The sequence below is a fragment of the Gymnoscopelus microlampas genome, assembly GCF_963454915.1.
Source record: "Gymnoscopelus microlampas genome assembly, chromosome: 6".
Classification (NCBI taxonomy): domain Eukaryota; kingdom Metazoa; phylum Chordata; class Actinopteri; order Myctophiformes; family Myctophidae; genus Gymnoscopelus; species Gymnoscopelus microlampas.
In genome coordinates, this window is record NC_139943.1 from 11,455,924 (window position 1) to 11,469,973 (window position 14,050).

General features: G+C 43.0%; 1 protein-coding gene across 1 annotated transcript in view; it reads left to right on the top strand.

Annotated features, from left to right (window-relative positions):
• plxnb2b (plexin b2b) overlaps window positions 1-14,050 on the top strand; it is a 338,202-nt gene that overhangs the window by 248,113 nt on the left and 76,039 nt on the right. Inside the window, exons 20-22 of the mRNA XM_084059938.1 lie at window positions 5,018-5,132; window positions 9,079-9,215; window positions 10,766-10,948. Coding sequence (XP_083916064.1) covers window positions 5,018-5,132; window positions 9,079-9,215; window positions 10,766-10,948 — 435 coding nt within the window. The remainder of the gene's footprint in view (window positions 1-5,017; window positions 5,133-9,078; window positions 9,216-10,765; window positions 10,949-14,050) is intronic.

The window sequence follows — 14,050 nt, forward strand, 5'->3', positions numbered from 1 at the left end:
ATGGTGTGCAACTGAATGAATGAACGAACAAATGAACGATAAGAGCAGGATGCCAGTGCTCTGGTTCACGCCAATCACAGCCCTACATGAGGCACATTCAGATGTATAGAGCGTGCCAAAAATCCTGAAGGGGGCGTCAACAAGTGTCTTTTGGTAGCAGCGGACATCTTTAAGGGGTATAAACCAGGTTGACTTAACATTGCCCAAAACAAACATGTCTGCACTACTATGCCGTGCAGAAAATGTTCAAACATGTTTGATATTCACAGGGACGTCACGGGCTCTCAGAAGGTGGGGGGGATGGACTTTCGGTGGACTATACCCCTTACTTTACACTTTGGCTATTCAAAAATAGCAGATATACAAGCTCATAGCGCGGCACCGAGTGCCGCGCTATGAGCTTGTAGATCTGCTATTTTTGAAAAAGTGTGAGAAACATTTGTAACTGTCAAATGTAAACAAATTCTGTATTTTCAAAATGTTGTGTTTTTTGGGCGGATTTTGTTAGCTTTTTTTCGTGTTTTGGTTACTTTATTTCGGTTTTAGGGTTAGGTTAGTTAATTCTTATTTTTTGCCTGATTTTACCGATTTATTATCAAAAAATATATATATATTTATTTTTTCAAAAAGTGGGGGGTATGATCACGGATCTGTGAGAGTGAGGGTGCCGCGTCGTACGCACAGTGAATGGCCATGACGCCCCTGGATATTCATATGGATCGCTACTGTCTGAGTGGAACGACACGACCGAGAGAAAGACAATCTACTAGGAGACAGACGTGCAGTGAATGAGTAGACTATTGGCATGGAAGCAACGACGACGCAACGTACAGAACAGAAGAATGCTCACTTCTGGTCAGAGCCAGGCCCCGAGGCAACCCACAGTGCCTATAGTGTCGCCAACACCTGCTGCAACATCGCACCAGCCACCCTAAGCCCCCCGGGGGCAGTAACATGCCACTTGGACACAGGCCTGCGTCTGATCAGCCTCGGTTCGGGTCGCCTGGAGGAAGGTGTCTGTTGCGAGACCCGAAAAACACCCAGTGACTCCAGGAAACAACCCTGATGATGTGTCCAAGTTTGTGCATCAGTTGATGTTTTATTAACTACAACTATTAACTATACTAGAAGCTCGGCCGCCCTTCGGGCGGCCGAGCGTCTAGCCCTTCGGGTTGCCGAGGGTCTAGTCGGGGACCGGCCTACACAGGAACGATGTAAATAGGGAATGAATGCTCCACCCTTTAAATCAAACCCCATTATACCTGTTGTCACCCGTTTTGGCCATCTGTTTGCCTGTGTCCATTTATGCCCATCTGTGTGTGCATTTATGCCCATATATGGAGCTATCTGTGTCTGTGATATATGGACATCTCTGTATGTGTCTGGGTGTGTCCCTTTTATGCCCGTATATGGAGATCTCTGTGTCTGTCTGTGTCCATTTATGCCCATTATCCTAAAGGAGTTCGCTATAAACAATGTTGTCAGTAATGCCCTTGTCATTATCCACAATGAAAACTTTTACAGCGCTGGCTCTCTTTCCTCTAGAGAAGGCTGTGTAGAGTTGGCCATGAGCGAACACAGGTTTAGGCAAGTAGATGCCAACTCGTTCATTCTCTTGGCCCTGACCCTTATTGATTGTAACAGAGAATGCTAAGCGGATTTGATCAATGTCATCGACAGTCAAAATCTCATGTAGGAGTAGCAGTATGTGGGCATGTTTCAGTCCTCTCATCCGTCCTTCAATAGTGTGTATTCTAGCCTTCATCTTCCCAAAGACGCCGAGCTTTGTGTCGTGGAGGAGCTCATCCAAACTCCTTTTGAAAACTTTGTTAACAATGTCTGGTCTGTCAGTGGGCTGCTGTCCTGGAAAGATGTTACTCAGTACACCTTCACTCCTTGCGTTTGACGTCATGGTAATGAAGAGGTCAAACCTTCTATATCTGGCTGCTATGGCAAGGGCATCTTGAAAGCGCTTGAATTGGTATCTGGGGCTACCAGTGTGTGAGCCTGGAAGAATTATCTGTTGACCAATCCTGGTGGCCTCAGTCTGTTCTGGCTGTGCTTGCTGTGCAGTTAGGGCATCATCCAGACCTGAATACTGGTGGGCCCTGTACTTGTCTTGTTGTTCCCTACTCCTGTAGAATTTCATCCGGCAACTTTCAATTTTGGAGTATTGATCACAGCAGTATTCTTGAGTAAGTCTCCCTGACTTCAGAAGGGTGTTGAAAGAATTAGTTCTTTGTTGATGATGGAATCTGAAGAACTCCTGAAGAGTGACTTTGCCTCTGGCTGAATTTGCATTAACCTTGAGGATGGGATTGTCGATGCTGAAGCCAGCATCTCCATATGGCAAGATCAAGGGATAGGCAGCTGGGTCATACATAGGGTGGAGTGAATTGATATGTGTAGTTTGTCTGTGATTAGGTGCATCAGCTGGAGTTCTGTACAGAACAATGTCTCGAGGTTGTGTCTGGTCTCCTGGTGCAAAAATAACAACGTCAGGGACATCAGGAACACTGTCTCCTCCTCCGTCTGCTCCTCCTGTCTGGCCAGCAGATGTTGACTGTCCCATCTGATCCCCTGTCATAGTTTTATGCCCATATATGGAGATCTCTGTATCTGGTTGTCTGTGTCCCTTTATGCCCATAATGGAGATCTCTGTATCTGTCTGTGCCTTCGACTGTGTTGCAGACGGCTTATATACTTTCATCTGACACGTATGCCACGTGATGTCAGAGCCCTTTATGGTGTGATGTCACAATGAGTCAGCGCTTGCGCGAGAAGTGATTGGCAGGTGAGATTGACCACCCGGAAGTAAATTTGTCAGGACTCCGCATATGGAGATTCCGAACCTTTCGCGTTGGTTCCGGAAAACCGCATATCGGGTCGGGTCGAGGCCTAGCTAAGATCGTAGGCAAAGGTCTGAGCTATCTGTGTGCGAAATTTGGAGTCTGTAGCACCAACCATGTGCTGTCAGGGCTCATCCATGCGATTTGGCCCAATTCGGCCTCGGCTTCAATTAGTAGTCACGATTGTTCACCATTGTCATCATTATAGTTTGTGGTCTGGACTCTGCTTGAGTTGGAACCATTTTTTAAAGCTATATCTTTAGTTATAGTGCTTGGTGTGGATGGCCCATAAAAGCTGTGGTTTTACAAGAGTTATTAAGCTAAGTGCAAAATTGCTAAATGCAATGATCTTGAGTGCACACATAGACACATGTGCCATTTTACAGCATATAAATTAGGGCTGTAAAAAAGAAAAGAACACATTAACGCATGCGATTCATTTGAAATATTTAGCAAATTCATAAGAAAATGACATAATTAAGATGATGATGTCAGCTGTGCATTGTCCTATGACTCTTCTTCTTTCCCGAAGGGAAAAGTCTCGCTCAAACAACACGCACACGCACGCACACACACACAGGTTTGTATTACTATACTTGTGAGGACATCAACACTTTAGGACAGCCATTGTATGAATGCCATTTAAAATATATATATTTTTCCATTTTTAACCATAGGCCTAAAGCCGAAAAACAGCAGATCTACAAGCCCACAACGTGTCGCGCTGCGACGCGTTGTGAGCTTATAGATCAGCTATTTTTCGGTGCATGACACTGGCGCGCAACTAAGTATAAATCATGTTGAACTCTAATTCCAATCCATAAACCTAACCTCTAAGACACCTAAATGTCTAATCCTGACCTGAATGTTTTTCTAATTGTAAACGTATCTCTAGAAAATGTTTTTTTTTACTATAAAACAACCATGTGTCTTGTGAGGACCAGGAAAACGGTCCTCACAATGTATATTTCTTCAAATTCTACTATACTTGGTCCTCGCAAGTATAGTAATACAAACACACACGCACACACACACACACACACACACACACACACAGTTTCCCCAGTGGAGCAGCCCTCGCACAGTGCTGGGTCTCTGCTCTCATTACTCAACTCGTTTGCTCCACTTGAAACTAGTTTCTGGGTCTTAGTCACGGTGAGTCAACCTGCTGAACATGACACAAGTGCACACACAGAGAGCCTCCGCCAATGGTTTTGATTGAGAAATATGAGAGGGTGTTCATCTGGACAGAAGGGCTTTTGCAATGCAATCTCTTCCCTAGAGAGAAGCTTTTGGCTTTGACTTTTGTTCAGAAGAAGGTCCAGAAAACAGGACAACAACTGCTGTTTGGAAATATGTCGCATTTGAGGACGAATGAATGAACAGGGAAAGACATCAAGGATACCAGCAAGCAATACACACCAGTACCAAACAAGGCTGCTAACATTTGCGTGTCTCTCTGTGTGTGTGTGTGTGTGTGTGTGTGTGTGTGTGTGTGTGTGTGTGTGTGTGTGTGTGTGTGTGTGTGTGTGTGTGTGTGTGTGTGTGTGTGTGTGTGTGTGTGTGTGTGTGTGTGTGTGTGTGTGTGTGTGTGTGTGTGTGTGTGTTGGACCGGCTAAAAGAAGGGCAAGACACATAATGAAATATTGTTCTGTGTCTGCCACGGAACCCAACCCGCCTCAACCCGCCCCGCAAACCCATATATAAATCTATGGCTCAACCCGCCCTGTGACCCGCGGTGGAAAAAAAAAGATAATCAACATCATAATAGCTCAGATTTATATAGCGCTCTTTTAAGTACCAAAAGTCGCTTTAAATGTCTACAGTAGCACAACATTGTCATGGGCGAAATAAACAAGCATGTTGTTCAAAATAGTTTTTTTTTGTTGTTGTTTTTTGTGTGAGAGCGGCTGACCCGCTCACCCGCAGCCCGCATAATTGCCTCTGAAATCCTGACTCGACCCACCCGCGCCACGGGTTGACCCGCGGGACCCGCGGGTTACGGGTCGGCCCGCTCATCACTACTGTATGGTAGTCTGCTCGTGTGTATAGCGCATATAGACAACTGATCATGATCTTGCATTGCATTTGTTTTTACTTTATGTCGTTAACTGAAAATCGAAATAAAGGCATTAAAATGTGTGTTTTCTCGTCCCCTCTGTGTGCAGCGTGGTGTGTGAGATCAGCCCCCTGAGACCCCAGCAGAGCCCCCACTGGGGACAGGTGGAGGTGGAGGTGGAGGGCGGGAAGAAGGGAACCTCTTCTCTCTACTTCACATACAGGGTAAACACACACACACACACGCACGCACGCACACACAACAGTAAATGCGCTAAATCTCAACAGTATTCTGAAAAACGTATGTTTCTATATCAGTGGTGCTCAAACTTTTTCATGTCAAGGACCCCCAATATTATATGTATTTGGCCGCGGACCCCCATCAAAATATTTTGTTCCAGGGACCCCCCAGAAGCAAAGATTTGAGTTAAAAATGTTCGCTTTAAAAATATATATATTCAAAGATTTGCACACATTTTCACGATTTTTCAAAAATAGCAGATCTACAGTATGAGCTTGTAGATCTGCTATTTTTGAATAGCCCAAAGTGTAAAATAATGCTTTTTACTGTAGCTCAAATCTAAAAATGACACAGTTCCAGGTCTTAACTGATTACCTGCCAATGACGTATATATACGTCTTTGAATCATCAGCTGTTGCCTGCCAATGACGTATATATACGTCTTTGAAAAAAAGGGAAAAAAAAAAAAAAAAAAAATTTGATTTTTTTTTTTTTTTTTTTTTGAATTTTTTTATAATTTCAACCCTTTTCGAATTTTGAACAGATTAGGATCTAAAAATGTTCAAAGATTTGCTGCTCCATTCACTTCAATGTTAAAATTCAAACGGACAAACAATTTACATTGTTTTTTGGTTTAAAACTACTGGTTTTGAGCTATATTCAAACAACAAACAACACATGTTAACGAGGTCAAAATGACCTCGTTGACATTTGTGAAACCACACCTGAATCTCATCTGTGATTAGAAACCATCTGGGGATCAATCATACTGGAGGAAAAAAATCTGTGGCTACGCGAACAGGTACCAAAATCATGGCAAAACCCTGGCAGAGGCTACAGACTGTTCTGAAAAAACTCTGGCAGGCATTGAGTTAATGGGATAACCTAGCATCAGTCTAAACAATATACTATCGAAAGAAAAATAAAGGACTTCAAATCTGCATGCATCTGCATATAAACCATAGAAAAATATGGGCTTTACTTTTCTCTCCCTGACCTGCAAGTATACCCATGATTTTTCACTAAATTACGGGATCCCCCAAGTCAGCCCTTCCGTCACTAATGATACAGCCCTTCAATACATGGATGTAGTAGAAAATCAGGACACATATGATGCGTACAGTACAATATGTATTGTACACACATCTACATTAACTACATGAACCCTAGTGTCCCAATTCTGGGGCAAACACTCAGCGAAAATAGCAGATCTACAAGCTCACAACGGGTCGCGTTTTTGCGACCCGTTGTAGCTTGTACATGGGCAATTTTCGCCAAAGAGATTTTGTGTGTAGAGATGGATGCATGGAGTATAGGGCCTATAATACAGACCCCTGGGGTACTCTCGGTCATTGTTGTGCACAGGGTTTAAGTGGTTAATTATATATACACAGCAACCCACACACACAATCTCACCTCAACTTGGAATGTTTGTCCAAGCAAAATAATGACTGCATCCCCAAACTTTCCGCTGATTTGGTCGTTTCATGTTTTCGATTATATTCCCCGTTTATTCCGTTATTTATGTATTCATTTATTTGTATTCACCATTTGTTCAGTTGTTTATTTACTTATTTATTTACGTGGCCCATTTATTCAAGCAGAAGGCCTCCTCCCTTATCAGCGCAGCGCCAAGGGGCATAGCATTTAAGTTGAATGTCCAAAACACAATACCCTAATGCCAGCTGGTAAATTAGGTGCTAAAACGCTGTCATATTACAATGGGTAATGTCCCTGTTTCACACTTAATACGTTAACAGGTTACATTGTAGCTACTTAACCGGCTTTTCATATCTCCGGCGGCGTTCAAGCTCCGCTCACTGGGGAGTCGGTGCGAAAGCCTTAACTGTTGGCTCAGCAAACTGAGGCAGATGTGGTGCGTGAGTGTGAGAGTGTACGTGTGTGTGTGTGTGTGTGTGTGTGTGTGTGTGTGTGTGTGTGTGTGTGTGCGTGTGCGTGCGTGCGTGCATGTCTTCAAGATAGAGACGGCAAGAGATGAAGTGAGGTGAAAGAAAGTCTGTATATATCGTCTCTGTCGTGTGGAAAGCTCATATGTCCAGAACTGTTACTTTTCAGGGTTCAAATTCAAAGATAGCAAAAGTATCAGATCTACAAGCCCCAAAAAAAGCGGCGCGAGCTTGCGCATCTGCTGCTTTTGATGCTTTTGTGGACGCCTCGCTGTAGTGTGATCAAGTAGGGCGTTGATTTACAGAAAATCCCCAAAAGTTAAGAGGTTTCTACCCGACAGCAACGATAGTTTAATCAACTGCTAGAGTATCAACTGCTAGAGCAGACCATGTCGCAACTGGGCTACAACTGTAAACTTTTAGTTTTCATATTTGGCAGCCTGGGCCATGTTCATAAGCTCGTTGTTAGAGGCCTTCAGATGGCTGGTCTCTCAAAGAGAAAAGCCAAACAGCTGGCAAAATATTGCTCAGTGTCAGCTATCATTGGCAGTCGCACTATTTGGAGACAGCGCTGCTATCTGTACCCTTAAGCTGTATACTGACTGTTTGGCCCTACGTGTGTGTTTAACTGTAACTGTGATTGCCTTTGTCGGCACCTATGCCGTAGTAACCCACAGTGTCAAACTGCACTACCAGTATTTGTGTCCTTTAGACCTTGTAGGTATGTGGACATGAATAAAGAATTCAATTGTGTGTGTGTGTGTGTGTGTGTGTGTGTGTGTGTGTGTGTGTGTGTGTGTGTGTGTGTGTGTGTGCGTGTGCGTGGGGACCTACTGTATGCGTGTATGACTGATCATATCTCTGCGCTGTGTCATGTGCTGTGTCTGCTGTAAAAAAAAAAGGAGAGGAAAGGAGAGGATTAACCACATGAACCCCTGCCTCCCTATTCTGGGCATTTCATAATAGGCAGAAAACATTCTGTGAAAATAGGTCAACATTTTGGCCAAAATAGCAGATCTAGAAGCTCACAACGCATTGCAACGCGATGGCGTTGTGAGCTTGTAAATTTGCAGTTTTAAGCAAAGAGATTTGACATAGGGGTGGTGGGGGTACAACGACCAAGTACAACGGGCAGCAATATAGCATATAGGGCAGCAATTCCCAATTGGCCCAGTATTGAAAATTGGGCCCCCAAATAATTGGCAAAACACTACGATTTTAAAGGGACTACACCATGAATTTTAACTTTTTCTTCTTTTTTGTGTGTTTTTGGTCTCCCCTACCTCTCTTCTATCCTCAAAAATACCCCAGTTTGAACACTCAGGCTTTCACAGCAAATCTGGGGTTTTCTGTAAATTGGTCTAAAAACAGGCCAAACTGATTTGGTCCCCCTGCCTACGTCACGTCAGGGAACAATTCCTCCCGTTTTTCAGTTCCAACCAAAAAACTTTTATTTTTTCTTATTTTTTTTATTTTTTATTTTTTTTACTTTTTCCACACAGAACCAGGAGATAACATGCATACAAACTGGCTCAATAGCGCCCCGTGCCAAACAGGACAATGTGGTATTGCAGGTGAAAGTGCTTTATAAGCCAGAGAGAAGTTAGTTGGAATGAGTATATCTGAGGCTTGATTTAGGCTCAAACCTTTTGAAAAACGTTTGAGGGACATAAACAATATGATATTAGATATTATTATTATTTTTTAAATTCATGGTGTAGTCCCTTTAATGATAATATATCATTATTAAAAAAACATTATGTAAAAAAATGTCATGGTATTTTTTCTTTGAAAGCTCGAAAAAAAATGGTCTTACATAAAAAGTAGATCACTTTGGTTCCTGTGATCCAAGCCGAACACAATCGATTGATCCTTAAAATAAACATGCTCTGAAAACACTTCAATAAGTGGGCCCTGATCCAGGAAAAGTTGGGAACCACTGAAGGGTTTAAAGTGTTAATAAAACGTCCTCATTATGTTATTAAACTCTGGACCCCCATTCACCCCCCTCCCACCTTGCCAGGACCCCATCCCCATGACTGTGGAGCCTACCCGGGGCCCCAAGGCCGGCGGCATGCTCGTCACCATCCGCGGCAAGCACCTGGACACCGGAGCCAAGGAGGACATCAGGGTCACCATCGGAGATGTGGAGTGCACCGTGTAAGGATATTAACCCATTAAGACCTGGAACTGTGTCATTTTTAGATTTGAGCTAAAAAGCATTATTTTACACTTTTGGCTATTCAAAAATAGCAGATATACAAGCTCGTAGCGCGGCACCGAGTGCCGCGCTACGAGCTTGTACTGTAGATCTTCTATTTTTGAGAAATTGTAAAAATGTGTGCAAATCTTCTGAATATATATATATTTTCAAAGCGAACATTTTTAACTCAAATCGTTGCTTCTGGGGGGGTCCCTGGAACAAAATATTTTGATGGGGGTTCGTGGCCAAATACATATCATTTTGGGGGTCCTTGACATGAAAAAGATTGAGCACCACTGATATAGAAACATACGTTTTTCAGAAAACTGTTGAGATTTAGGAGACATGTAGAATCGGCTTCAGGTCTCAATGGGTTTAATCACTTGAATATTGAATATAACTTGAATAATTGTCATTCTGAGCCGTAGACAATTCGCGCACTTCAGGTGATAAGTTCCACTTGTTATTCAGGGGCATGGTGCTGCTATGCAAATTCCGCAAGTGCACCGACTCCGAAGGCCATGATTTTAATTTTTTTCTGTGTGTTTTCTTTCGCTCCTGGAATGAAAATGAAATTGACCTCAACTCCTTGGTTTCAGAAGTGGAAATCCTTTCTCCCCTACTCCCATTATTTCCTTGCAGTGGTAGATGACTGTTATTTCTGTCTAAAAACCCTGTCCTCGGTGACATTTTAGGCTCAGGTAACGAGGCAGCGACGCCGCAAAGCAAGGGATTTAACAAGCTGTCACGGCGGCGGCGCCATGTCGGCGGCTTCCGCCGCAGCGGCTTCCGTCAAACGGCGACCTTATGCAACCCCCCCGCCGCGCCTGCTCGCTACTGCTGAGCAGTGCTGGAAGAAGATGTTCAATGATGATTTTTCTTTACTTAACTCATTCTTTGACAGGAATTAATTCATTAATTAATCCGTCTCGATTTTACTGTACCTTTGAAAAATCATGGAATATTCTCTGTGACCTCCGTCCTCACGGAGATCGGCTCATTACACGCACGGGGGTCCGGTAGTATAGGGGGGAAAAATTGGCCGGTTGTGATCCTCCATTCCAGAGCTATGCCCATTTGATTGTGGCTTGTTTTTTTTTTTAAACAGCAAAAAAACAACAGAAAGCCAAGAAAATTTGACTTTCGTGAATCCTTAACATGAAAGGTGCCTTGATTTCTGGGTGTACTCTTCTTCGGTGGTGCTTGGATCATTCACAGGCTGCGGAGCCTGTGAATGATCCAAGCATGACCCCCCCCCCTTGTCAGAGTCGGGGGCCATGGTCATTTTTCTGCTTTTTACAGATTATTAAAGTACAGAATGTAAGCATTGAAATGATGTGTCGGAAATTGTAAATATTTGAAGACGATATGGTCATTTGAAGTTTGTCAGAATAGTCCAAGAAGAGAAAACGACTTCCAAAGATATCACACTTTCAGGGCCTGTTAATGGGCGTTAACAATGTTTCCACCCGACAAGAAACGATATCTTTTGTGTGTCTGTGTGCAGGGAGCAGTTTGGAGCGGACATCACCTGCAGGACAGGAGAGTACCGCGTGGAGAAGGTGCCCTCCGACCTCCTCACGGTCACGGTGAAGTACGGGAAGAACACCACCACCTCCATTCCCAACGCTTTCCGCTTCTTGGAGAACCCCGTTGTGCTCGATCACTCCCCAAAAAGCAGCTTTGACTGGTAAGATAACAAAGCTCAGTGACACGCTAAGCCATTTCTCAGTGTTGCCAACTTGCCATGTATGCCTATTATACACAGCTCAAAAAACAAGGATTTCGGTTATGTATTCAAATAAATATTGGTATTGCGTGTTGTAGTTTTTTGGGGGGTTTCTAAAGTGTAGTTGCTTATTTGGGCTTGCTTCCTAAATGTAGTTCAAACCCGTGGCTCTCAAACATTTTCATGTCAAGCAAGGACCCCTAAATCAGGGGTCTTCAACGTTTTCAGGCCAAGGACCCCCTAGCTGAGAGAGAGATGAAGCAGGGACCCCCTACTCTATATTGTATACAATTGTGTTTCATATTAAAGTTTTTTTTTTACTTAGTCTGCTCTTTTTTCCCTCTACACTTATAGCCTCTTTGCCAAAAATAGCCGATCTACAAGCTCTCAACGCCTCGCAGCGCGAGGCGTTGAGAGATTGTAGATCTGCTATTTTCGGCTATTCCCCTCAGAAAAGGAATTCTAGGGTTCAAGTGGCTGATGTAAAAAAAACTAAATCCTATCACACAAAGATTTGGCGGACCTCATATAGTAACTCTGAGGACCCCCTAGGGGTCCCGGACCCCCTGTTGAAGACCTCTGCCCTAAATGAATATGAATTTGTCCATGGGTCCCCCCATCTAAAAATATAACTTTTTTTTCAAGATTATTTTGAAAATAGCTGATCTACAAGCGATCTCGCAACGCTGCAATAGCCACTGCATATACAGTACTATAGGTTTACAGGCGCTCATATGGCCCGTAGTAGCTTCTATTGGGTTTGTTTTCATAGACATGGTTGCTTATTTCTCTCGTAAAATCGTCCAACACTGGTCAACACTTGGATGAATGAGTTGATATTCTGTCAAGCTGGTCTTTGCCATGCGGGTGAATTGTCTTGATAATAACAAGACTAAGCTACAGATATGCTGTGTCGCTTTGTAGCTTTTGTATCTGCCAGTGTGAACGCAGCATAATGCTGCGTTCACACTGGCAGCTACAAAAGATACAAACAAAGCATATCTGTTGGCGAGTTGCCGTTGATCAACCGACGAGCGAGAAAAATCGTAGTAAAATATAACGTTGTTGTCGGGCAGAAACATCTTATCTCCGTATTTAAACTTTTTGTGTTTTTTCATAAATGAATGCCCTGCTTCAGGGGTATTCAACTACTGTAGATAAGGCAGGGGGCCATTATTGTAAAAATGACTTGAAGTCAGAGGCCACAAGACAATACAACAAAAATGTTGTGTGCTATAGGTCTGATAGGATACAACAATGTCCATTATGGCCTGCTTCATACTGCATTCATGCATTTTGATGTTTGATAGGATAGGATATCACTGTGCCAGTCCTTAATAGTGCACAGGCTTTGATTTTGATATTAACTCATTGAGTGCCCAAATTATTATTATCTATTTCTGGCCATTAGGATTTTTATTCTTTTATTTTTTCAAAGTAAAAAAAAAGTGCATAGGAAGCGAGATACAGCCTTTTTAAGTTATAAGTTAAACAAGGAGTGGATGGAGCTGCAAATCTTCAGATAATGATATCTTGGGTTTGAGTTTTTTTCTATTTTTTCTCAAAAACACGTGAAACACGTTAATGGCACGTTGCACCATAGCGGTAAAACACGTGAAACACGTTAATGGCACTCAATGAGTTAAGTAGATGTTTTAGTATGTTTTGTGCATGGCTCCCTGGCATGGAAGTGTCTTTGTGAGGAAAGTATTGGAGGCAGACTGGTCAAGGTGAAGTGTTTACAAGTTCGCATGAATGAAAGTTGTTTTTCGCATTTTGGTTATGTCTGAGCACCCGGCTAATGAGAGCACAAGCTCTAATGACGTGTTTCATGAACCAGAGTTCAGCCCAAGACGCTTTTTAGGACAAATGATACCTCCTGTGTAAAAGCTTCAAGTGGATAAAGATGGAAGATGGAACAAAATCCACTCAAAACAAAAACATACGAGCTAATGGCTGAAGATGGAGAATTCTTTCTTTTGTGTAATGGACAACATCCTCTCAAAACTCACAAATACGGTAGTTACAAATTGATGGAGATGGCATGTGACGTATGAACTGCACTCAAAACTAATCTGTTGTGCCCTTTTATGTTGATGTGCTATTGACATTTTGCTTTTAGTATTGCTTTCAAGTACTTTAATACGCCACTATTTATTTCTCCATGTTTAACGTGTAAGCCAGAATTGGGCAGAAAACATGAAGCAGTTGCAGCTTTGCAACATGGCGGCTGGACAGCTACCTTCACACCAAAAAAAAGTAATAAAATAATACATTTTTACTTGGAATGGGGGCCACAAGAAGGCTCGTCAGGGGGCGGATTTGGTCTGCGGGCCGCCAGTTGAATATCACTGCCCTACTTGGTCGTACCACAACGTCACACAAAGGTATCCAAAATAGCAGATCTACAAGCTTTTTCGCGGCTTCTTTGTGGTTTTGTAGCTTTGTAGCTGCAGTTGAAGCCAGCTCAACTTGGATTGTAAGCTTTGTAGATTTTGTAGCAGCTACAAACGTCAGGTGTAGTAGCTTTGCATCCTCATGTCTCTGGCTTCCATTGAAAATTAATGGTAGACTGTATTTTTATATCTGCCAGTCTGAACACAGTATAAAAGGGGCTGTGTTCACCAAGACATAATATTGTTTTCTTCCTGAGCGCAGCTATTTGTTTACAACGGGAACATCTGCTTTGCGCTGTGCATGATTCATGTGTGGCGTTTTTTTGATCTGCTTGCCGAGAGCTGAAGTAGTTTCAACTCGGGCGTTAGGAAGCATTTTTAGGCGAGCGCCTGGGGTGTTTTTTTTTTTCCCCAGCTGGGAAGAGACGCTTTGGTGGTCACACACACACACACACGCCTAAGTTGAGTCTAAAAGCCCGCTAGCAGCCAGTCCCAACGCTGTACTGCTGCTGTACACCTAATCGGATCAAAAATGGTTTGAACCGTTCAACATTGCCATCCTTAGGCCTTTTTTAGTTTTCAGTAGAGGGTTTAAAAATGAAACAGGGGGTGTATTGTATTATTCATTGAAGGAGTCATTGTAAGCAACAGCACAAGCTTGAAAGTA